General features: G+C 45.0%; 2 protein-coding genes across 6 annotated transcripts in view; both read left to right on the top strand.

Annotated features, from left to right (window-relative positions):
* The window catches only part of Eml6 (EMAP like 6), a 241,258-nt gene that overhangs the window by 214,732 nt on the left and 1,474 nt on the right, over window positions 1-25,052 (top strand). For 3 of the 5 annotated variants that reach the window (XM_048352920.1, XM_048352919.1, XM_048352922.1), the window contains exons 28-40: window positions 6,179-6,257; window positions 8,677-8,806; window positions 9,873-9,971; window positions 10,919-11,092; window positions 15,245-15,453; window positions 16,146-16,303; window positions 16,891-17,005; window positions 18,351-18,539; window positions 19,975-20,147; window positions 20,595-20,757; window positions 22,845-22,948; window positions 23,625-23,778; window positions 24,111-25,037. In XM_048352920.1, the coding sequence (XP_048208877.1) occupies window positions 6,179-6,257; window positions 8,677-8,806; window positions 9,873-9,971; window positions 10,919-11,092; window positions 15,245-15,453; window positions 16,146-16,303; window positions 16,891-17,005; window positions 18,351-18,539; window positions 19,975-20,147; window positions 20,595-20,757; window positions 22,845-22,948; window positions 23,625-23,778; window positions 24,111-24,302 (1,939 nt within the window). In that variant the 3' untranslated portion in view covers window positions 24,303-25,037. Of the gene's footprint in view, window positions 1-6,178; window positions 6,258-8,676; window positions 8,807-9,872; window positions 9,972-10,918; window positions 11,093-11,339; window positions 11,543-15,244; window positions 15,454-16,145; window positions 16,304-16,890; window positions 17,006-18,350; window positions 18,540-19,974; window positions 20,148-20,594; window positions 20,758-22,844; window positions 22,949-23,624; window positions 23,779-24,110; window positions 25,038-25,052 lie in introns of those variants that run through there. The other 2 variants (XM_048352921.1, XM_048352923.1) reach the window with 2 other exon arrangements.
* On the top strand, window positions 20,787-21,237 carry LOC125356444 (ATP synthase membrane subunit K, mitochondrial-like). The gene has a single exon (XM_048352928.1). The coding sequence runs from the start codon at window positions 20,980-20,982 to the stop codon at window positions 21,187-21,189; it is 210 nt and encodes a 69-aa protein (XP_048208885.1). The 5' UTR covers window positions 20,787-20,979; the 3' UTR covers window positions 21,190-21,237.

Here is a 25,052-nt window from a genome sequence, read left to right as displayed (position 1 = left end):
TAATAAAAATATCTTTTTTTAAAAGAATAAAGTACGTAGTCTAGTAGGCAAGAGCCCTAGTTTGTGAGTTTGTAGGTAAGTACATTCAAGGCTGTACCCCATTCTACTTAAACAGGACAGTATGAAAGGCTGACATCTAACTGCTTCATAAACATGGAACACATTGTCACACTGTGGTAATAATTTCATTGTAATTATTCTTAATTTGTTTAAATGTTGTTTTAGTCCTGTAGTCATTCACAGAGGGCTGCCAGAATTCAATATGTGAAAATGTGACCTGAATCCAAGAAGTTTAGAACTGCTGGTGTCAGCCCTGATCCAGCCCATGTTTTACTTCAGATTATAATTTTTCCCCTCTAGGAAACAGCATTTCAAAAAAATATGTATGTATATGATTTTTCTAGAAGCTGAATTTAAAAGGTTAAGAGATAGGGAAATTAATTTTAGGATTATATTTTAAGAATATACTAAAACATTATATCAAACTATCATCAAGATAATAATGAGTCATTTTGTATTCTTTGTAAGGCTAACTTTATAGCCAGATTTATAGGCACACATCTGTAGTCCTATACTTGAGAGTCTAAGGCAAGAGGATTTTGAGTTCAGGGCCATCCTAGGCTACGTAGCACAATGTTACTTCATCAAGAAAATATATGTGTTTTTACTATACGTATTAGTAGGTCTTCAAAACCTGTATAATTGGGGCTGGGAATATGGCTTAGTGGCAAGAGTGCTTGCCTCGTATACATGAAGTCCTGGGTTCGATTCCCCAGCACCACATATATAGAAAACAGCCAGAAGTGGTGCTGTGGCTCAAGTGGCAGAGTGCTAACCTAGAGCAAAAGAAGCCAGGGACAGTGCTCAGGCCCTGAGTCCGGAACTGGAAACGAGAAGGAGAAGGAGAAGAAGAAGACTGTGTAATTGTAATTACAGAAAATCTTAAATTGGAGTAGTCACAATTCATGTGCTCAGCAGCCACATGTGGTACTAGCTACCTTATTGAGTGGTGTAGTTATACCTATTTGATGAATCAGAAAGTGTGAATGAATCTGGAAGCTCAATAAAGTCATCTCAACAGTCTGAGATTGAGATTATCCCAGTGCCCATCTTCATCTCATTCACCTTTGGAAACAACCTTGCTTGGCCTTCCTACTTTCTTCTCTGCCTCTCACATGCTTTTGGCCCTCAGGATTTCACCTTTCTCTGCTTTGTCTTTTTTACTCTGCTCCTCACCCTGGTGAAACACATCTGTCCTAAATCACCTGGTGATTCCCGGGGTAAGATCTCTGACTCCCACCTCTCAACTAAACTTATCCAGAAGCTTGATTTGCCAATGTGGAAGTCATTATCTTCCCTCAGAAACTCTCTTGTCCTGTCTCCATCAATGGTACCACTGTTTGCTCTCTTACTCTAATACATATTTACTATTTACCAGGCCAGAACATTGGTATTCCACTCCTGCAAGTATACCTCTCCTGCTTCATTCCCCGAAGCTAGTCAATTACAAAGTGCCATGTGGCCCACTTCACTAATATCTACTAACTTCCACTTCTCCAGTCAGGTTCTTCTTTGTCCTCCCTTGGATTATTGCAATGGCTTCCTCAGTATCTCTCTAACTTGACTTAGTTTGTTCCATTCCAATATTAAGACCTTATTCTTCCATCCAAACCATTTTCTAAATGGCTATGATATGATATCTCCTTTAGTGTATGAGTGTGTGTGAGTGTATGTGTCTGTGCTGGTCCTGGGGCTTGAACTCAGGACCTGGGCACTGTCTGTTGCTCAAGGCTAGCTCTCTACCATTTGAATCACAGTTCTACTTCTGAGTTTTTTGATGCTCAGTTGGAGATAAAAGTCTCAGATTTTCCTGCCCTGGCTGGCTTTGAACTGCAGTACTCAGATCTCAGCCTCCTGAGTAGCTAGGATTATAGGCATGAGCCACCAGTATCCAGCTTATATCCTCATTTTTTAAGGCTTTGTTAATGCTTTAGTCAAGAGCATTTTCAAGATGGCATTTTCAGAATATCCTATCATTCTCTTGCCTGACAGCTTTCTATCAACTCTACTTACCACTGAGAAGATCCTTAGATGATCCAGTTCCTTTTTTTTCCTTTTATAATAGAGTCCTTGTGACTTTGGAGACTATTCCTAAACCTAGATTTCTCTTACATCACTGGATCGTTTTAATCCCAGTACCTCTTCCTTGTCCTCTGCCTCTTCCTCTCATCGAAGAATTTGGAAGTCTGATTGAAATGTGCCTCCTTTCCCTCACATATACAAACACTAATTTTTATGTGTGTGGTGAAAGGGAAATGTGGACTTGCTGAGTCCCAGGAGCTCATCCATGAGCTGATCTTAGGAAATAATTCTAAAATAGAGTTCAGATTATGTAGTAGTTCCCCACTGAGACTGAGATCTAAAGTTAGCTCAAATTCCGAAGACAATTTGAAAACTCCAGGAGCAGTTTTTTTGTTTGGTGCTGGTCTTAGGGCTTGAACTCAGGGCCTACGCACTGTCTCTGAGCTCTTTTTGCTCAGGTCTAGCACTGTCCCACTTGAGCTACGGATCCACTTCTGAATTTTTTTTGGGGGGGTGATTAATTGGTGATAGCAGTCTAATAGACTTTCCTGCCCTGGCTAGTTTCAAATTGTGAACCTCAGCCCAGCCTCCTGAGTAACTGAGATTTCAGAAGTGAGCTACCAGTGCCTGGCTTCTTGAAGCATTTTATGACACATTTTGGAATCTAAGCAAAGTTATAGTTCCTCCAAGGACACTTTGAACATGGAACAGCTTCAAATTTGCATTTTGTGGCTAATTGAAGCTGAATTTTTCTACTCCTCCACCCCCTGTTTACAAAATCTGCTTAGAGAAACTTCCTTTCTCACCTGCTCTCACACCTCACCACCCCTGTTGGCTCTGACTGTGGCTCAACATGAGTTGTGACACAGTCATTGCTGAAACGTTCTCAAGTGCCTGAGTTCTGGACTCCTGACTAGAGCTGGTCTATGTGTGCTTTGCTCCTTGCCCTGCTCTGCCAGTTCACACCTCAGAGAGGGGGTCAAGCAAGGAGGAAAGGCTACTAAGACATTTGCTACCCTCGGAGCCTTCATGGAGTGAGAATGTGTGTCAGGACAACACTCCACTCAAGTGAGTCTACGCTTTATCTTCAGCAGCCTGACTGCTGGGCATTGAGATCACAGCCAGGACCCACTTTCCCATGACCTTGGCCTGCCAACCCCACAGAATATGCCATGAGGTAGGGACCACCTAGAGACATGGGTAGATCTTCAGCAACCATATACCACCTCTAGCACTGGGTCTAAGACTGAACTGCCTCCTTAGTCAACGAGCCACATGTTTGATTCACAGACCTCTCCTTGGGTTTCCTGCCTTCACCTACTGCTTTGTCAGAGCTTCTCTCTGCTCCTCTGGAGTTCAGGCCTTCATCCTTCACTCTCTCTCAGGATTATCCACGTTTGCTCTTGCAGGCTCGCTACTTACATTTCCTGCCCAATGCAACCTCTCATCCTTGTCCCCTGAAATACCTCAATGCCCTCCTTCCTTCCATGTTTCTGGTTCTCCCACCCCACAAGCCAGTCCCTCGCCCTCCCAGCTCATAACCTCATTGGGTCTCTTGTTGTGTTTCACTCACTGATTTCTTGGCTCTTTCATTGGGGCTAACTCTCTCTCTATATATAGAATTTATTAGACTAAAAAGCCCAACACATGCTCTACTCTTGCCCACTGCAGCGGGCTTTTGCAAGTCACATTTCCAATGGAAACAAAATCTGGAAGGATTTACATCTCCTGAAGAATGCTAAACTTCCAGTGTTTGGCTGTGCTGGAAATTTTTGGCAATTCCTCCCACGTCTGATATTTTGAATGCTGCTTACAGATGCTTGGAAAGAAGCCTTTAATACTTGTATTGTGTTTTAACTTGCTTTCCTTTGGAGGCAGGGAATTGTCAAGTAAGTATCTGCACCACTCCAGAAGAGCACAGGTGTTGTGTGAACACCCAGACTAAGGGTTCATGCAGAATCCTCAAACTTGAAGGGTCAATACTTAAAACCCGCTGAATTCACCTGCAGGTTCCTTCCCCTTGCTTCCCTCCTCTTCAATTTGGAGCAATCGAGCTATAAACATATGCTTGTGAAATAAAAAAAAAAGAAGCATCCTGAAATGGCTTTACTTTGTAGCTTTTTTTTAAATTGAAAAATCAAGGTGAAAAAAAGCATTGGATTGCTTTTGTGTGTGTATATATACAATCTCGTATATATATATATATATATATATAAAGACACAGTGTTTGTGCTTGTATGCATACTCAATCTACACTGTATAATATGCTGTATATTATACAACCTGTGTGGACCCTGGAACGGATCCCTGTGTTCAGTCTCAAGCTGTGCCTTCTGAGCCATGCTGTAGTTCCAGCAGATTCTCGCTCTCATCTCAGCCCCTGGCTCGCTTTTATCATATACTCCAACATCTTAGGTAAAAGAAGAAGCCCATGGATTTCTTTTGGAAAGTCCCACTAAAACAGAAGAAAGAGCAGATGTTCTGGGAAATGATAGTTAATGTGTAGGAAATGTCTTAATTGTGAGAACTGGCATGCCCCAGCCTGGAGATTGTGCTCAGTTGGGCGGTGATGATGTCAGCCGGGGGTGTCATTATGCAGCGATGGGCTCTATGCTTTCTCCCCATCCTTCACCAGGGATTACAATACCATTTGGTCCAATTATCACTTACAATTACATAACATGTTTTGATTGTAGACTTTCTGATAAAAATAAAGGTGCTCTGTTTCCCTCCCCCAGCCCCAAACTCTACAAGCCATTCAGCAGGCAAGCTGACCTACTGAGAAAAACGCTGGGAAATAATTAGGCTAAATTATGAATCAAACTTAATTTGGGAACAAAGCACCCATTGAGCCTAACAACCCATAACATCCAGGAGGATGTCATTGTTTTTCTGACAAATTTCTCCCCAGACACTCTAAAAGAAGCAGTCCCAGGGTGCAGGGCGTATAGGCCCAAGAACCAGGGGAAGCGTTCACCGGCTTCCTTTTCTCTCCTTATCTGTAGGCACTTAGTGCAGAGTTTGCCCCGAAGCCACAGGGTATGAGCTTTTGGAATTTGTAGACTTGGTGCACTCTTTCATTTCTGTTTTAGTTCTTTGCTGGCATGCTGGGGAAGCATGGTTTGTGCCACGCAGGAATGTCTGTTCACTTGGAAAATGCTTGTGCATGAGTGAGGTGGTTGCTAATGCTTCTCTAAACTGTACTAAGTTTCTCACTTGGCTTTGTTTGCTGCTTCCAAGGGGATCAAGGTAATTCTTTCCCTCTGCATTCCCCAGAACAATTAGTAATGGCTTTGGAACATGTCATGGGAACTGCTATAGGTCTCCCTACACCCATCCTGTGTTCTGAAACTTAGGGAAATATGATTTAGGGAGCTCAATTCCACCAAGAGTCAGACTCTTTATACAGGATCCCTGATTCCTCCTTATAAAATTCTTAATTGAGTTTGAAGGCCCCAGTCCCCAAAGCTGAGAGGATAAAATCAACCTGTGAGATGATAATAGTGGCTAACATTGACCCTAACACTGAGGAGCAGGACAGAGGACGAGAATGTGTTCTTCCATGCCTTTTCTTCCTTCTTTCCTTTCTGTGTGGTCAGACCTGCCTGTGCTGTTCAGAAGCCTAGCTTGTAAGCCTGTTTCACACCACAGCGTGATCTTTGACCACAGTGCTTCTGAAGAACATCAGCACATCCCTATCAAAAAAATAATAAAATAAAAAGGCCAATGAATTAAGAAAGTGCAGGCTCTTTCTTCGCATGCACCCATGCATAAGTTGGTCCTTAGCCATAAAACAAGCCCCTCTATCTGCAGAGTTTTTCCTGGCTTCTAGGGGGCAGGGTAAGGGTTTACATTGCCTTAGATATGAGGAAGCTCAGCAGGGCAGCTGTGAGTCCTGGCCCCCCACATGGGAACAGTCCTGTCCAAATCTGCTTTTTCCTTGGAGAGAGAAGGGCAGCACTGAGCAAACCCTGGTTGAGGGTCCTTTGAGGGTGACAGAAGAATGAGAATCCTCAGCTGGCCTCAGCTGGCTCCAGGGAATGTAGCCTCGAGTCTTTCCCCAATGCTGTGTTCCCTCTGGTTCTCTCTGTTGCAGACCACCTGTTAGCCGAGCAGCTCCCCTGCCTGAGAAACTTCAGAAGAACAATATCACAAAGAAGAAGAAACTAGTTGAGGTGAGGAGGAGAAACTACTGTGCCTGCAAACTAATGTTCAAAACCTGCCTGTCCCACAGATACCATGACATGAACGCAAATGGATCCATTGGCTCTCTTTGATCCCCTTCCCTTCTGAGTGGCATTTTATCACCTGTCTCCAGGGCAGGAATTACATCCACTGAGCCCCTCTCCTCTTCCCCTCATCCTCCAAAGCTGGCTTCCTTGCCCCAAATCTCCTACCATTTTAGGTACTCAGCAACTCTTTCATGGACAAGAAGAAAGAGAGAGAGTAGAGTAAAAGGGAAAATAGCGAAGGGGAGAAAAAGGCATGTCATGTAAACATTTTGTACATGCCAAGGACTATCTTGCATACTTCGTAGGAAGCATTTTGCCTGATTTTCTCATGTGGAAGGTGGGCACTATTGCTACTCCCATTTGCAAGGGAAGACTATGGGGCTGGAAGGTTAAGTGCATGTTAGGCCCATGGGCTTGGTTTCTAATACAGGGAGTGGGGAAGATCTGAACTCAGTCCTTAAGATTTCACCTCTGGTTTACTCCAGTAAACCTACCATTTTCAGAGACCTGCCCTCATTCCCAGAGTTCACTCTTTACAGTACAAATCTTTCATGCCTTCTACCAATTTTAAAACCCTTTAGATTCCCACATGAACTTGAATCCCATTGGGATTGAGTCCCACGGGGATTTAAGTTAATAGTTTCAAAACTTTACCTAGAGCCACCTTGTAAGCTCATTGCCTGTGATTCTCCATTGCAACCCCAATCTCCAATCCCAACCCCCCACTCCAAGTTCACCACATACTGTCCTCTGAGTTTACCTGAAACTTTCAAGGCTCCTTGATTTAATTCCTTCTGCTTAAAAGGACATCCACTGCTCTGGTCACCACACTTTGTCCTTCTCTGGGTAATCTTTCCTAACCACTCTGTCCTGCACACACACACACACACACACACACACACACACACACACACACACACATTCACTCTTCATTCTCTCTACTACCTCTTTTACTTACCTGTCTCCCTTACTTGGCTGTAAACTCATTGATGCCAGAAAAATCTAGCATTTTTTTTAAATCAGGAAGGGGAATTTTACTGAGAGGATAATTTGTCAGGAAACACAGCACAGATCAAGAAATGCACGTAAGTTTCAGGAAGGACAGCATCCAGGAGCTAAAAAGTTATCATAAGCCAAGATGGCACTTCTCTTTGGCTCAGCAGGGCCTTGTGCTTGCCTGGTAATTCTTCCTTTTGCCTAAGAGTTCTTAGAATACTGGACTTGCACATACTACCTTACCCATGTTCCCCAGCTCTTCAGTTTCCATCTCCCCATCTAATTAACCAGTTGAACCTACTAGTTCCCTTGTTCTAAATTCCCAGGAGACTATGTGTTTGACCCAGCTTAGGTTACTTGTCCTCCCTGTCTAGGAGTGGAGTCGCATAATAAATACAGTTTCTAGGAAACCCATTGGGAAGAGTGTGTAGAGACTCACTGAGTGGAAATGAGAAGGGCTTTCTAGACAAGAGATAATTTAAAAAAGCCAACATGGAAAGTGAGGAAAATTTATGATATATGGACTAAATAAGATAAGTGGGTTTACCCAAAGTTTGGGCTTCATCTCGGAGACAGTGAAAGACAGGGAATGCTTTTGAGCAAAGAGGTATCATGGTACCTTGGAAGAATTAACCTGCTGTTTGCAGTTGGCAGACTGTGGACAGAATAAAAGCCAGGATCGGGGAAAGTAGAGAGAAGGGCCTGGCATTTTGTTCATTTTGTGTCACTTGCCAGCACAAGGCCAGGTGCAGAGTTGCTGCCCAGGACCTGTCTGTTGAGTGGAACTGAGAGCTGACTCAGCTCCTGCTCTTTGTCATGGAGGGTGAGGTAGGAAGAAAAAAAAGACTGTCAACCCAGAACAGGATCTAGTTGCTGAAGAAAAGAATGCAAATGTGCAGTAACTTTGTAAGGTGAACACCAACCAACAGAGCAAGCATTGCACTTGCCCAGGATCCTGCCCTGCTGGCCCCAGCCTCGTCAATGGGAATTTGCCAGAGAAAGTCTCTGAGCCACCATTGAACCCATCTAAGGAGCCCCTGTGAAGGTATAGACATGAAGCTTCTAGTTCACATTTGTAGGGCTTCAAGCCTAGAGACTGACTCACCTAAGGGAGCAGAAGGAAATCTGACTTATTTAGGATAGTCGTTCTGCATTTCAGGGAACTAAAGAAAAGGCTGTGTTTGGCAGGTTGTGTCCCCCTCTCCCCGCCCCCAATCCCCCAGCTAGGCAGGAAGCCTTTAGTGTATGACAGCTGCCTTCCTACCACAGTGTTCCTGTGCCATCCGGGGTTGCTCACACAGCGTGGGTTTGTCCCTCTGCTCTTCCTTCCTCTAAGGGTGGCTTTCATCTGTGTGTGCCCATGTAGGAGCTGGCTCTCGACCATGTGTTTGGCTACAGAGGATTTGACTGTCGCAACAACCTGCACTACCTTAACGATGGCGCCGACATCATCTTCCACACAGCAGCGGCTGGCATCGTGCAGAACCTTTCCACAGGTAGCTGGCCACAAGGAGCTTTTCAAACCTTTAGTAATCAGACATCCGTCTTTACCCACCCATTCACTTGGGATGTCGTCTTCTTTGCTTTGAAGCATTTGATCTTCTTTGCTTCATATCTCAGAATAGAGCTTTTTGTTGTGCAAACTTTTCTATTTCTTTCCTGTTCTATGTCATTGTTGTATGGCCTGCACTGATGTGTGTCCACTAGGTGAGGAAGACAATGAGATTTGTCTCTACATTTACCCCAGTTTTCTAGTTGCACAGTGCCATTTTAGTAGCAATGTACTAGCAACGCCTGTGTTTGTTTCTCTGTTCTTGGGCCTTTGAATGGATTTAAAGTGGCCACCTGGGGAAGCAGAACTGTGACTCAAGTGGTACAGGTGTCACCCTTGAATGAAAAAGATAGCACCCAGGTCCTGAGTTCAAGCCCTACTAGCACACACAAAAAAGTTGTTGAAGCAATCACCTGGGAAGTCAGCAAGCCCATTTGCTGCAATAGAAATAATAAGTATTTTTTTGTCCTTCCTTCAACTTCCTGTGGCTTATGGCAACTTAGGGCTTTGGGAGGAAAGCCATGACCAGTGCCTTTCAGGCACCCAAATGAATTGGTACTTGGCAAGTTAAAGGGGACTTCTCTTTATGAAGAGCAAGGGGTTCGTTCCATTTTGCTAAATAGAACATTATCTCCAGGCTGTGCCTTACCCATAAGTAGACTCTAGGAGTCATCAGACCTGTGCTCTGAGGAGGAAGAAATCTTAAGCATTGGTGTTTTTCTTTCTGGAAGCCTTTGCACTTCGACAATGCCCTGGACCCACAGTGGGAAGATTGGAGTGGAGTTTGGATGTGGGAGATTAAGAACATCAGTTCTTCTCCTGGATCTAGAATGGGATATATGAATTTTTTAAAGTTGCCCACATCTCTGAGGACAACTCTAAAAGTGAGAATTATGATCTGTCAGCTCTCACAGTTATAAGGAATTTACAGTTTTTTGCATGAAAAATTGCAGTTTTCCTGAGGAGTCTTTGAACTCTGTCATTCACCTTTCCTGTGATCTCTCTCCTAGGCAGCCAGAGCTTCTACCTGGAGCACACAGATGACATCCTCTGCCTCACGGTGAACCAGCATCCCAAGTACAGAAATGTGGTGGCCACCAGCCAGATAGGTAGGGGACCTCCCACTGGCTGAGGCCCTCCAAGCTGAGCAGCACCACTGACTTAGTAGCAAATCCTGGGAGAGGAAATGGGTCATTGAGGTTCACACTTGCATATTGGTGTTGCTTTGATTTCTTGAGCTTTCAGTATACGTGTGTCATTTAAGTTATTGTATACAGTGATGGGTGCTTCTGAGGGACCACAGAGGTAGATCAGAGTCCAAGCAAATGGATGTCCTCATCCCTGTGGACTGTGAGAATTATCCTCCAATCCACCTGGTCTCCAAGCTTGCTGATTTACATTGCAGTACGTGTGTCTGGCCCTTCTGTGCCCTAGGAAACTACCAACAACAAATGTGAACCCACTCACATTTGTGAGAAGTTTTTTGCTTATTTGCTTTTACTTGTAATTTCCAGGCAGTTTGTAGCAAAGTATCTTCCTGCTTGTTTTCATTGACCCCCATGTCCATTCTTTACATTTATTTTGGAGCTTTCTGATGCTGGTGTTGAGTGCTTTACTCTTAAAAGACGTGACTTACTGTCGCTATTGTTTTCCCTTGCTGCTTCCTCATTGCCATTGCCCACTCAATGCAGGTGATAGCGTGGAAACCCCAGGTAAGGCTGTTCCATCTGTGAGTAGTTCCCATCTGCACAGCAAACTCATGTCAATGTACCATGCTTGCTGATTGTATCTGCCTGAGAAATTGCTGATACAAGTCATTGACTTCACTGGTTTCCCGGTAGAAAATCCTTCATAAGTGTGTATGAGAGACAGAGCGGTACAGAGGGCTCTGCCTTGAGCACCAAGTCTCCTAGAGTCTTTGTCTGGCCAGGTGACATTAGAAGCCTCTTATGCCCAGTACCTGTAACATTCCCTGAACCCTTGTCCAAGGGAGGGCTTGTAAAACTACACAAGCATTGCCTCCCTCCACCAATTCTGTCATGCCTCCCACACTCAGGAACAACGCCTTCCATCCACATCTGGGACGCCATGACCAAACACACCCTCTCCATGCTGCGGTGCTTCCACTCCAAGGGGGTAAATTATGTCAACTTCAGTGCAACTGGGAAGCTCCTGGTGTCGGTGGGAGTGGACCCCGAGCATACCATCACTGTCTGGCGATGGCAGGAAGGTAAAACCTTAGGCTTTGCATTCATTATCTCCAGGGGGCGGGGGGATATCTGCATTGTGGGCTGGGGTGGAACCCAGAGCTCCCCCATTTGAAGCCCACCGTGGGTCCTACTGCCTGGCCAGCAGCAGACACTTCCCTGGGAATCCTGGAGAGGCCCTCATCCCTTAGCCAGCCTAGTGTTGCCCAGGAACCCTGGAAGGGTCGTTGGGTACTTGGAGAACGTACTGATGTGGGTAGCCCTCTACAGATGAGCATTGTCCGCCTTCACCAGCCTCCTGCCTGAACTTCCTGGTGGTCCCTGGAACCTGTGTCAGCCCTTTCAGTTTGGACCACCACCACCTTCTCGAGAGCAAATTAAAAATGGTGCAATATTTGCATGTTTTAACTTTTTTCAAATGGACTTTAATCTTCTAGCCACAGTTTATATTTAATGGGTTTCTTTCTTATCTCCCTCCCAAAACACACAAGAAATGAACACCCATGCGCTCTCTCTCTTTCACACACACACACACACACACACACACACACACACACACACACACATACTCATACATATACACCGGCTGCCATTAAATTTATTGCCATCTTCCAAGTAAAGATGTGCAATTTTCTGAGGATATCCTGAGGTCAGGCACTGCTTTAGCAAAAGCAGAGCCAATTAGTGAGGACGTTAATGAGGTCTGTGTCTGTGAGCAGCTGGTATCTGGGACACACTGAGCAGGCAAGCAGAGGGATGGGGGGGAGGGGAACACTTCTCCAGTCCAGAGCTCTGGAGTCCCATTGTCTCCCCATCTCCCCATGGAGAGGAAGGGAAGAGGGACTGTAAAGAGAGAGGCACATTAGAAAGCAAGTTTCCACTTTTCCTGAGCCCTAGTTAAGGGAAGCTGATAGATGTTAAGGATTAGACTCATTCATTACATCCAATCAGAAGGAATCTAGGCCCCCAGAAGTTCTAGAACATTACAGTCTTTTTTTTTTTTAACTCACAAGCACATTGTGCTATGTGGTCCCATAGTCCATCTCCATGGAATGCAGATTCATTCCTGTGACAGCAAGTGGATGATGGGCTAGTCTCAGCCAGATGAAAAGCAAGCATATTGTCTTATGGAGTCAGAGCATCTCAGAGTTAGAAGGTCTGGATACAGCATCTTTCCTGCCCCAAGTGCCTTCCTGACAAGCTTCTCTCCATCCTTTTGGATGGAAAGTATGCATGGATACTTCCAAGGATATGATCCCCATCACTTCATGAAGAGCCACCCACTGCTGGAAAGCTCTTTTTTATAAAGCACTCTTGAACCCTGGGAAGAATGTGATCCCATGGCCTCCCCTACATGCTAATCTTTGGAAGTTCAGGTCCCTGCCCTCGGGGCCTCTACCTCTTCTGGGGACACCTGCTCTGGTGCTGGCCCAGACTCTTGCTCATCTGGAACCCCTTCTCAGCTCCCAGGGAGGAAAAAAAGACTGATCTTTGGTGCTTTCTCTCCCTGTCTTCATGGGAAACAGTCTGTACAGGAGGGTTCGAAGCCACAGATAGCATGGAATAGCCTGCCACCCACCACAACTCTCCCCACTTCACTGGACACGGTGTCTCTTCTCTCTTTCTTTTCTCATGTGCGTTTCCCTTCAAGTTCTGCTTTCAGATAAATAACGTGCTTGGAGTCATTTATATACATTCTTATTATCACTACAGAAACTACTGAGCAGCCCTTATTTGTTAGAGAATCATTTGGGGAAATGTGTGTATAAAAATAAAACAAAACTTATTACATATGTCATTAGCTCTGAACACACTAGAAGCTAATGTAAACAGGGATTCAGGTGTCTCTACAATTTAAAGTATTCATGAGATTACAAAGGGGAAAAAAAACACATGGCTTAGAAAAAAAATGTGGATCTACTTGTTATTTTGCTTTTTCCCTATGGCTAATAAAATGGATCTCCTTCACATCTCTTCATTGGCCATTCATTTTGCTCCTGTAATTCGCCTATTGAAATCCCTTTTTCTACTGAAAGTGAGAGGGCTGTTTGTATTTTACTTTCAACTTATAAACTTTCTTCATAAACTTTAATCCTTGGACTCTTATAGGAGTTGCAAATGCATTCTCCTAACCTGCTGTTTGTCTTTTAATTTTGTGTATGGTATCCTTGGAGACCATGGGTATTAAAACCTTTGAGCCCTAGGTAGTGAGTTATCTGTTACAGTAAGTCACCAGTCAAGCTGCTGAGGATCACAGCCAGTCTCCCCAGATCTCCCCTGGAAAGGATTTCTTTTATCTGTGAGGTAGCTACAGGCCCAGCTTTATTCAAAAAACCTACCCTGCCTATTTTATTAGAGAACTATTGTGAAAGCAAATATAGTGATGAAAAGAAAAAGATTTGAGTAAAAAATAAAGGGAGAGAAGATGAGGAAATAGAAACTGAAACATTGAGACTGTGTGAAAAGAGACTTGAAAGAAAAAATAATAAAAGTTTAAAATAAAAATTAAGGATTTTGAATTAAATGAAGTATAAGAGACTCTGTGGAGAGCTCTTAACAGGACCAAATCAAAGGTCAACAAAACCAACATCAGTAATTGGTTACATCCAAGATCCCATGTGGGGTCAGGGCCAAGTAGAGAGAGGTAGATGAAGGGGAAAAAGAATACAGTCAAGAATTCATTGTATACACCACAAAATTAAGAAAAGTAAGGAAAGGGTGGGTCAAAGAGGATTGAGAATATTAAGATATATTCATAAACTTCATGGCATCACCTTTGCACAACTACTTCAAGATAATTTTAAAATAATTTAAAAATAATAATTATAAAAAGGGCTTTAAAATAGAAGCATAAAAAGAGAGCTGGGCTCTGGTGCCTCACATCTGTAATCCTAGCTACTCAAGAGACAGAGATCTAAGGATCACAGTTCAAAGCCAGCCTGAGCAAGAAAGTCCATGAGACTCTTATCTCATTAACCAGAACAAAACCAGAAGTGATGCTTTGGCTCAATGTGGTAGAGAGGCCTTGAGTAAAAAGAGCTCTTGGACAGTGCCCAAGCACCGAGTCCCATGACCAACATACACACAAACACATACACAAAGAGAGAGAGGTTTAGAATATAAGCAAAAAGAAAATAGAAATCAAGAGATTTTAAAAAGAGCTTAAGAGTGACGATGATCACTAGCACTTGCAGAGAAGTTTTCAAAAAACTTGTTCCAAGAGTCTCATGTCAATTCTCTTCATTTCACACTCACTTACAAAATAGGAATTCATATGCTTCCCAATCCAGGTAAGGGAACTGAGGCACAGAGGGGTTAACAACTGGTCCAAAGATTTTTCTGTAAGTAAATAGTGGAGCTAAGACAGGAGACCTTTAACAATATGTAAGAAAAGCCAGGGCTGGGAATATGGCTTCGTGGTAAAGTGGTCACCTCTTATACTTGAAGCCCTGGGTTTGATTCCTCAGCACCACATATATAGAAAAAAGCCATGGGCTGGGACTATGGCCCAGTGGTAGAGTGCTTGCCTCATATACATGAAGCCCTGGGTTCGATTCCTCAGCACCACATGTATAGAAAAAAGAAGAAAGAAAAGAAAAAAGCCAGAAGTAGTGCTGTGGCTCAAGTGGTAGAGTGCTAGCCTTGGGCAAAAAGAAGCCAGGGACCGTGCTCAGGCCCTGAGTGCAAGCCCCAGAACTGGCAAAAAAACAAAACAAATGAAAGAAAAGAAAAGCTAGTAGTAATTAAAAATAAAGGCAAAATTTTTAACCCTAAAACCTACAAAAATAAGAGGGAATATGGAGAATTTTTTTTTCTTTTTAGAAAATAAGTACAGAGAAGCTTGGAAAGAAATAAGGAAATGAAAGGTGTCTAAAGGAAGGCGAGTCCCCAGTGTCACCGTGGGCGGGGCTGGCTTCCTGGCGGTGGCTGGAGGTGTCTGCGGATATCCCAATCCCTGTCTCTTCCTTGGATCTGGAAGCTTGTATCTGTGCTGTCAGCACCTACTGTTGTGGAAACACTTGGAGTAGTGTCTGAGGACAGAGATGTTGTACATGACACACTTACGTGTGTGTGAGACTCACGGGGATGAAGGACAGCCTGGACGGCAGCTTTCTGCCTTGGTTCGGGCCACAGGTGAGGAGCGCCAACCTCACTGAATGCTGTCACCCATACAGGTGCCAAGGTTGCCAGCCGAGGGGGTCACCTGGAGCGCATATTTGTGGTGGAATTTCGCCCGGACTCAGATACCCAGTTTGTATCTGTTGGAGTGAAACACATGAAGTTCTGGACCCTGGCAGGCAGTGCTCTGCTTTACAAGAAAGGAGTTATCGGGTCCATGGAGGCCGCCAAGATGCAGACGATGCTGTCCGTGGCCTTCGGTGCTGTGAGTTCCAGCAGATGCTTCCTCACAGGGAACCCTGAGCCTCGGGCATGGATGGGTAGGAAGGAATTTGGCCAAGAAGCAGAAAACTATAAGGAAGCCATTTCCACCTCCTTTCCTCTCCTGCCTGCTTGGCAATGGCATTCCCTTTCTCCATGGCGTTTCTCCTCTGCCTCTGGCTGATTCCAGAGGCAGACCTTGGCCTGCAAGCCACTCACAGCCTTAGGTTCAGCAACCCTGAACACACTGGGAGCAATTGCTCCCTCAGTGGTTTTGCCCTGAAGCTCTCTTGTGCCATACATCCCCCTTCTGGTTGCCACCCTTCGGCCAGCCAAAGGCTTCTTGGGGACGTTTGGAACGTAGTCAGCTCTTGGTCCTCCTGAGATGGATTTATTGACTTCCTAGCTGAGCTCCAGGGAAGTTTCCTCTGGTCAGAGCCACCTAGTGCCGGCTGTCACCAAAGACTCTTGCTGATAAAGAGCTGCTGTGTATTGAGGAAGGAAATTGCCCAAACCCAGTGAATGTCAGCTAGGTGGTCAATCTCTCACCCTGTTCATGGTTTCTCTGTAAATTCTGCTGCTTGCTTGATGCACAGTTGCAGCTGACTATGTAGGTCCGGTACTTTGAATACAGGTGTGTCTGGGGATGCTCTCGAGTGCATGTTCCTGGTGCTAAAGATGCCCCTTTGTTTGTAGAACAACCTCACATTCACGGGTGCCATCAATGGAGATGTGTATGTGTGGAAGGACCACTTCCTCATCCGGCTGGTGGCCAAGGCTCACACAGGCCCCGTGTTCACAATGTATACCACGCTCCGCGATGGCCTCATCGTGACAGGCGGCAAAGAAAGGCCGTAAGTGAAAGACCCTCTGCCAACAACTCCTTCTGCCACTGGCTTGGGAGAAAGGGACAAACACACCCCTTGCCCAGGAAGTGATGCTCACCCTTCTCCTTTTTTTCTGTGCTAGGCACTTCAGCCTGCAAATCTCTAAGAAGGTCAAAAATGTCCCAAGTGAGAGGCAAGCTCAGACGGAGACCCGGGGCTGCTGTAGTTAAAAAAAAAAATCCATGAAAGATATTCTTCAATAACCCAGGGTGGCTTTGCTGTTGCAAATTACTCTTAGTAGCTCTTTGCAGGGAAGGGAAGGAGGAGAAGGAAAAGGGAACAGAAATTCAGAGACAAGACAGGTGACAATAACGTGAAGACAAGTGTTCTGACAGCAGCCTCACTGTTGACTTCCTTTCAAAGATTGGAAGACACTTTAGGAACTCTGCACGGTTAAGGTTGTGAGTGGTTATTGCCAGGACCTATAAAGGAAGCCGCCCTGAGGGTCCAGGACCTTGGTGACTGGGGGAATGGGAGAGGGAGAATCATAGGAAAGTCTTAAGACAAAGACACCCAGCTGAGTGCTTCTTTATATTTTCTGCTTGGTTGATTAGGACCAAAGAAGGAGGTGCTGTGAAATTGTGGGACCAGGAGATGAAGCGCTGCCGGGCCTTCCAGCTGGAGACAGGGCAGCTGGTGGAGTGCGTGCGCTCTGTGTGCCGAGGCAAGGTAGGCAGGCTGCTGGGCCTGGGGCAAGGATGGGGAGGGCAGTCTCGGTGAGTCTTTCCTACCTCCTCAGCCAGCCACTTTCCTTCTGTTCAAGCCTCCAACATATGGATTTTACTGTAGTGCAGAGGTAGACAGACAGGAAGAGCTGGCTGTGGGCCCCTTGGCATGTTTCTTTAAGTGTACCCAGCACCCAAGTAAGGCATGTTGTGAGAATTGCGCACACTCTACATGGCAGTGTCTTTCCCTATGCCTGGTCCCAGTGGATCAGGCAATGGTAGCTATTACTATTATTGTTGTTGTTGTTGTTATTATTATTATTTGCACTGTGCCCTAGGCTAGCCTCTAACTCATGATTCTCCTGCCTCAACTTTTCACATGCTTAGATTACAGGTATGTACTACTATGCCTGGTGAAATAGGTCTGGTTGAATGAAGGAAGAACTATTAGGAGTTTGAGCTTTCTAGGAACAGAAACTCTATAGGGAGCATGAAGTTTCTGTGGAATGTTCTAGCAAGGGCCTGAAGGACTCTGTGCTCTAGTTCCTACACAAGGTAGTTGACAGAAAAAAAAAAAGCAAGAATGTCCACTCCTTTCTGGATCACTGATATACAGTTCATTTACCAATCACCTCTCAGCTCTTCCTGTACCAATCCAGCAAAGCTATTTTCCCAAGTTTTTCTAGTAGTGGTTTTTGTTGTTGGTGGTGGTGGTAGTCATGGGGCTTGCACTCAGGGGCCTAGGCATGGTCCCTGAGCTTTTTCACTCAAGGCTAGCACTCTACCACTTTGAGCTATAGCGCTACTTCCAATTTTCTGGTGGTCAATTGGAGATAAGGATCTCATGGGCTTTCCTGCCCAAGCAAGCTTCAAACTGTGATCCTCAGATCTCAGCCTCCTGAGTAGCTAAGATTGCAGGTGTGAGCCACTGTTGCCTAGCCTCTAATAGGAATTTTTTTAAAAAAACATCTTTTTAATAGTTGCAAAATATATGTTAACATAAAACCATTTTCACTTTTTTTTTTGTAGTACAGGGTTTGAACTCAGAGCCTCTCACTTGCTAGGCAGGCACTCTGCAGCTAGCAACACTTCCAGCCCTCATTTTGACAACTTAAATATACCATTCTGTGATACCAGGCTCACCCAGATTGTATAGCCATCATCTCCGTCCATTCATCCGTCCAACCATGCACTTTTCTTGTCTAATGACTTCTATCCTCACTGAACACTAGCATTCCTTCGGCTTCCCTCCAGCTCCTGATGACAACCATTCTTCTTCCAAATCTGACAACTCTAGGTGCCTGACATGAATGGGACCACTTTTCTAATAGTGTTTTTTATTACAACAGGGAAAAATTTTAGTAGGAACCAAAGATGGAGAAATAATTGAAGTTGGAGAAAAAAATGCTGCTTCCAACATCCTGATTGATGGGCACATGGAGGGGGAGATCTGGGGCCTGGCCACACACCCCTCCAAAGACATTTTCATATCTGCCAGCAACGATGGCACGGCCCGGATCTGGGACCTGGCTGACAAGGTGAGGGCTGCGCTCTGCCTAGCTTGTATGTCCACAGCAGTAGGAGCCAGGCGAAGCCAGAGGTGGGCGGGAGGGAACAGGCTGGATCTGCGGTCAACCACAAGCACTTATGATAGAAAGCCTAATAAGCAAAGAAATTCTATTGCAGGCTCTAAGTATGTTTTAGCTGTATATCCACCTACAGATCTTGGTAACCCAGCTATAATCTCAGTATGATTATTCTCTTGTTATGAAAGCACCCACAAAACCTAAAAAAATAAAAGAGACAAAGCTGTATTCCCTGGATGGGAAGACTTATGTTTTTAAATGTCACATGTTCCCACACAGACTAATTAGTTCCCATCAAAATTCTAAGATTCTCTCAGAGCTTGGGAAAACAATCTTAAAGTTCATCTAGGGTAAGAATGTAAAACAGCAAGGAATTATCCAGGAAAAGAAAAGTTACAAAACCTTATCCAGCTTAAAGCAATACTGAAGTTCTAATGGAAACATTTTTATTTCCAAATGGCTAGAAAATGTTCATCATATTTTAAATAGATATGCAAAAGCTTTCATGTGATTGTTATACTCCTAAATTACTCTTCAAAGTATTCTATTGATTAGGCATCACTGAAGACTTGCTGTATGCAACTTGCTTTATGTACACTATTATTAGTTTTTACCACAACCTTTCAAGGCTTCTTCATAAGAGAAGAACTGGAAGGTTAATCCAACACATCCATCTAGGAAGAGTGAGGATTGGGGGATTGAGCTAGAGGACACTGAAGCTCACTTTCTCCCCTTAAGCAGCAAGTGAGCAATGTATGGCCCCGGGACCAGGTCTGACCTACAGCCTGATTCTGCAAGGAAGCCATGTCATTTGTTATATATTGTCTATTCATGCTGCAAAGCACAGCTGGGTAGTTACCACTGAAACCATATAGCCCACTGTCTTAAACCTTGACTAGCCATTGACAGATGAGGAAGTCTGCCAAATGCTGTCCTAAAGCATGTGCCTCCCAAGCTGCTCTAGTCAAATATCCTGCTCACCACAGCTCCTCAGGGGTATGTGCTAGAAGCAGTAAACGGGTGGCCTGTGATGACTGCAGAAGCAGCCTGACCTCTCTGGCCTGGAGCACGATTCTCCTACAGACCAGCAAGGAGGCAAGGGCTCAGGTGACTTTTTGTGTGTGTGCCGATACTGCAGCTTGAACTCAGGGTCTGGGCAGTCTTTTTATTTTCCTCAAGGCTGACACTATATCGTGTGAGCTACAGATCTCCTTTTGCCTTTTTTTTCTGGTTAACTGAAGATCAGAGACTCTCAGACTTTCTCACCTCACCTGGCTTCAAACCGTGATCCTCAGATCTCAGCCTGCTGAATAGCCAGGATTACAGGCGTGAGCACTAGTGTCCTGCTTCCCGGTGACTTTTTTTTTTTTTTTAAATATCAATGTAGAAACTGCTAAACAAGGTGAACCTGGGCCACGCAGCCAGTTGTGCAGCCTACAGCCCTGATGGGGAGATGGTGGCCATTGGTATGAAGAATGGAGAGTTTGTCATCTTGTTGGTGAACAGCCTGAAAGTGTGGGGGAAAAAACGGGACCGGAAATCTGCCATCCAAGATATCAGGTACTTATGTGAGGGGTCTGAGGAGAGGAAGGCTGCACTCTCCTAAACATGGCACCCTTTCAGGTCTACACTGCACTGAAGAATGTGCTTGTGTCATGGTGGCCCTCACAAGTCAACTACACAAGGATCCATTGCGTCACACATTCATTGTCAGATGCTAATTCCCATGAGTGATAAAAAAAAAATACTTGTAAGATGTCATGCTGCAGAATGCCACACATGCACGCACGCGCACGCGCGCGCGCGCACACACACACACACACACACACACACACACCATTTCCTTTTGTGGGATTTGATCCAGAGAGGTTGTTGAACTGCATACAACACACAGACGGTCTAGTGTACAAGTCATGCTAGCATGCAACAAGTCACTGTCTTTGTGTCTGTGTCTGGCAGCCCCAAGCAGCCTTCTCATGGACCCTATTCTTGGACTGCTTTTTCTAGAATCAGCCCAGACAATCGATTCTTAGCCGTTGGTTCTTCTGAGCACACGGTTGACTTCTATGACCTCACTCAGGGCACAAGTCTGAGCCGCATTGGATATTGCAAAGATATCCCCAGCTTCGTCATTCACATGGATTTTTCTGCAGATAGCAAATACATTCAGGTATGATTTCCATTTACTTGTACCGGAGGCAACTAATAACAGCAGCACTACAATGGTTTATTTTAGTTGAGTGCTGACTATGTGCTAATTTACTTGTCATAGAAAATCTTGAAGTACACTTGCTCTTCCGCCTACATTACTAAGTACAGAACAAGGCTTAGAGAATCTTTAAAAAGTAGAAATAAATAAGATTTAAACATACTAACAGGCCCTTTGAAAAACATGGGCCACGGAATTTCTGACTTGGCAAAGATTGGCATTATGGCAGGAACAGAAAGTGATAGCCAATTCCAGTTCATTGGGGCGAAGAAATGTTTCAACTCTTACACTTTCACAGGTAGAATGACTTGTGTTGTGGCTACATATGGAGGCATTGCTTTGCTGGTCACATACTTAATGATGAATAAGACTCCAGTGGTGAAAGCAACATAAATGGATTCTAAAATGTCTGATCTCATTTGCTGAATTCCTAAGCCTGGAGAGCCTAAAGTCAACTCATCATGGACTACTCAATTTGTACAACAAATTGTGAACCTGGAAATAATACTAAAATTATTCAATTAAAAATAAAAAAAGCAGTGCCAGATACCCATGGCTCACGCCTGTAATCCTAGCTACACAGGAGGCTGAGATCTAAGGAATGCAGTACAAAGCTAGCTCAGGCAGAGAAGCCCCCATGAGACTCTTTCTCCAATTAACCGCTCAAAAATGGAAAGTAGAGCTGTGGCTCAAGTGGTAGAGCCTTGAGGAGGCTCAGGGACAGTGCCCAGGCCCTGAGTTCAAGCTGCATGACTGACAAAAAAGAGCAAAAACAAAAGCTGCCAGGAACACATGCCCTGATTATTTCTAGCCTCCATCCAAAGCTTCCTAGTTTCTAGTTCTGTGGGCTTACCCCAAGCTATAGTGCTTCTTATATTTACTTCTCTTCCAAATCCTTCTGGGCAGTATGGCTCCTCCACACTTAAGACCTGGACTACAGACAGTGGACCTGGAAGGAGAGCTCATCACTGGGTCCTGGGACAGTTGACCAGTGGGACCAGTATAGTTGAGGTGGGATTAGAAAAGGTCCCTACCCTTGAGATTAGACTGCTAAAAACAAAGACTTCTCCAGCTTAACTTGGAAGCTTGGAGTTGAATAATCACTATAAAGGGGGAGAGGATTTCATTCATTTATTCATTTATCATGTATTTACTAAGCCAGACACTATGCTACATATAGGCTTTTAGATTAACAAAATATGCTTAGCCCTTGTCTCCTCCTGGAGTTTGCACTGTCATAGAGAAGATGAACATTAAACAATCACAAAGTATACATGTAATTACAGATTGTGATTGTGGGCTGAAAAGGCAAAGTACAGGGTGCTGAGGAGCATTTAACAAGGAGCTGAATTTAGATTTGCTTCTTCTCTAAGCAAGTGATATTTAAGTTGAGGTCTGTAGGATGTGTGTGAGTTAGCTAGCAAAGAGGGGTGGGAACACTGCCCCGGCCATCTGCATGAAACTAGAGGTGGGGAAGACTAGGCTCACTTCCTGTGCAGCAGGAAAGCCTCCCGGAGAGAAGGGACTAAAGCCATAGGTAGGCAGTGGTTTTTGCAGGCAGATGTCCCTGATGCTAGAAGACCCCTAGAGAAGCAAGAGGCAGGCAGGAGACAGCAGCTGTTCATGAGCAAGCTTGCCTTCCCTCTGCACCACAGGTTCTTGGCTCACCGAGAACAGGGATTCCTGGGTATCAAAATCACCTGAAAGCTTGGTTAAGACCTGGGTCCCATGCTCACAGTATAGTTTGATAGGTGTGAGGGAGGGCTCCACAATCTGTATTTCCAAGTTTCCAGATGTGGTTGATGAGCAGGAGCCACACTTGCAGACCCACTGCCTCAGGACTTTAAAATGAAAGGTGTGTGTGTGTGTGTGTGTGTGTGTGTGTGTGTATCCATCTATCTGTCTGTCTGTCTGTCTGTCTGTGTAACCTCGAGCAGAGCGTTGGTTTGGAGAACCTAAGGTTTGAAGTCTCTGCAACAGAAAACAGCATGCCAAAAGGAAGCTCCTTTGGACTGAGTTCATGAACCTGGGCTCCCTTCCATTTGTAGGTGTCAACAGGAGCGTATAAGCGCCAGGTGCATGAAGTCCCCCTGGGGAAGCAGGTAACCGAAGCCATGGTCATTGAGAAGATCACCTGGGCTTCCTGGACAAGGTGACTGGAGAAAGGACTTCTTGGGAAAGTTGCAAAGGAGTGGACCCAGGTTCTAAGTTCATGACAGCCAGTGTCACAAAAGCTCAGAGGTGGCGCTGTTTTTTAATCCTGGGGATGAGGCTGGGAGGAGTCTTGGCCCTGGTTATTAGGCTGATGACTTGATCCGACCAGGCTTTCGGAAATGCCAATCCCTCTTTTTATGTCATCACGACTACAAGTCTGCAATTCCATTCAGCAAATTCAAAGAAAAACCATCTTTCATCCTTTGGCCAAGCCCAGCTACACAATGAAACCTCTAGTCACTAGGAAAAAAGCTGAGGTTAAGATTCAAAACAATGCCATTGGCAAAGCAAGGGACGGGAGACCATCCAAGCTCTACGTGTTTAGGAGCTTCCCCATGCCCACCACATACATGTTCAAGACTACAGGGAAGACTAAGAATCAGACATGGGGATAACTTTTCTTTCTGGAGTGTCAGGGACTGAGGCAAAGAGTGGTAGGAGCTAGCCTAAGTGTACAGAGGGAGGGGGGGGTGGATGCTTTCATGATAGAAGAGCCACCTGACCATACTCATCACCAAAATGTCCCCCCTCCTCGCATCCCTGGAAGGGAATGACTGACCCCAGGAAACTACTGTCACATGGCTTCCTGCTAATACCTCTCCTTGTTGGAACAGCATTCTGGGAGACGAAGTCATTGGAATCTGGCCTCGAAATGCAGATAAAGCTGATGTCAACTGTGCATGTGTGACCCATGCTGGCCTGAACATTGTCACAGGAGATGATTTTGGGCTGGTGAAGCTCTTTGATTTTCCATGCACAGAAAAATTTGTGAGTCTACCCGGGCAATTCCCGTGCACTGCCTCTTCTGTAGTCTGCAGGATAGTGGTCACATCTAGAGGGCCCTCTGGGTGATGGGAATCTCCTGTGGAGATTTGGTAATGACTTTTTCACCTACTTCTGGAGGGTCAGCCCTAAAAGCTGGGACAAAGGCGGATGGTGGGTGCATGGAAAAGCCAGCACATGGTGAGACTGGGGTAGGAAAGTCAGCAAATACCTGACTAGCAGATTTGTCCAGATCGCTAACTGCCCCTCCCCCGCTTTCCACAGATGAAGGTTACTGGGAAGGTCAGTCTCTCAGCTGTCTTCATTTTCCCTCACAGGCCAAACATAAGCGTTACTTTGGTCACTCGGCTCACGTGACAAACATCCGGTTCTCTTTCGATGACAAGTACGTGGTCAGCACTGGAGGAGATGACTGCAGGTACAAACCGGTTTGGGCTCCTCCCACCCTCACCTTTTCCCCTTGGGTGTTTTATCAGTCAAGCCTGGAACTTGGGAAGGGGCTGATATGAGACAGTAAAAAGTTCCTTGAGTCCTGTGGAAAGCAAGAACTTTCCAGGTGTAAGGCGTTCCGTTTCTGGAGATTCATTCCAAGCCCTGGTAGGCCTGTGCCCCACTAAGAGCTGTCTCAGAATGGGTGAGAAGCTTAAGGCCACATGAGGGCTGCTCTGAGCTCAGAGCGAGCATTGTGTAGGAAGCAAAGTGAGGAGAAGATAGCTGATTCCAGTAGGACTCAGGACAGTCCACAAACCTCATAAATGGTGTCAGAATGGCAATTCATCCATGTCAAGACTTCAGTCAGTCTAATGTCCTTAAGATGCATATAATTAAGCAGTAGCCAAGAGAATTGTGAAAGTCTTGTTTACCTTAAGAAACAAGCAGGGCACGGGCTGAACAATCTGATGAGATGGGATGAGAGGTAATGCAGTTAGGCCCCATTGCTAGGTAGTAGCAGAACCCCAGCCCACTGTTCAATTGACAGGCTGGGGAAGCTTTGATCTTAATATGAAACAGGCCCATGTTGTGCATTAAGCATGATTGGGGAAGCCAGTTTTGGAAGGCTCTCTGCTAATCTGATCCATAGATGATTCACAACCTCTTCCAAATTTCGAAACAGACAGCTTTCTTCCGTGTCTCCACTCTCAAGGACATTTTTTAGATTGTAGAAACCATGCTATGCACGCGATTTCTCTACATCATGAAAAGGCTTTATCCTACTATGAGTATTTGTTTCTATTTAGCACAAGCAAAACTCTTGAGGG

The sequence above is a fragment of the Perognathus longimembris genome, chromosome 8 (genome assembly GCF_023159225.1).
Source record: "Perognathus longimembris pacificus isolate PPM17 chromosome 8, ASM2315922v1, whole genome shotgun sequence".
Lineage (NCBI taxonomy): Eukaryota > Metazoa > Chordata > Mammalia > Rodentia > Heteromyidae > Perognathus > Perognathus longimembris.
This window is presented reverse-complemented; position numbering and strand designations above follow the sequence as displayed.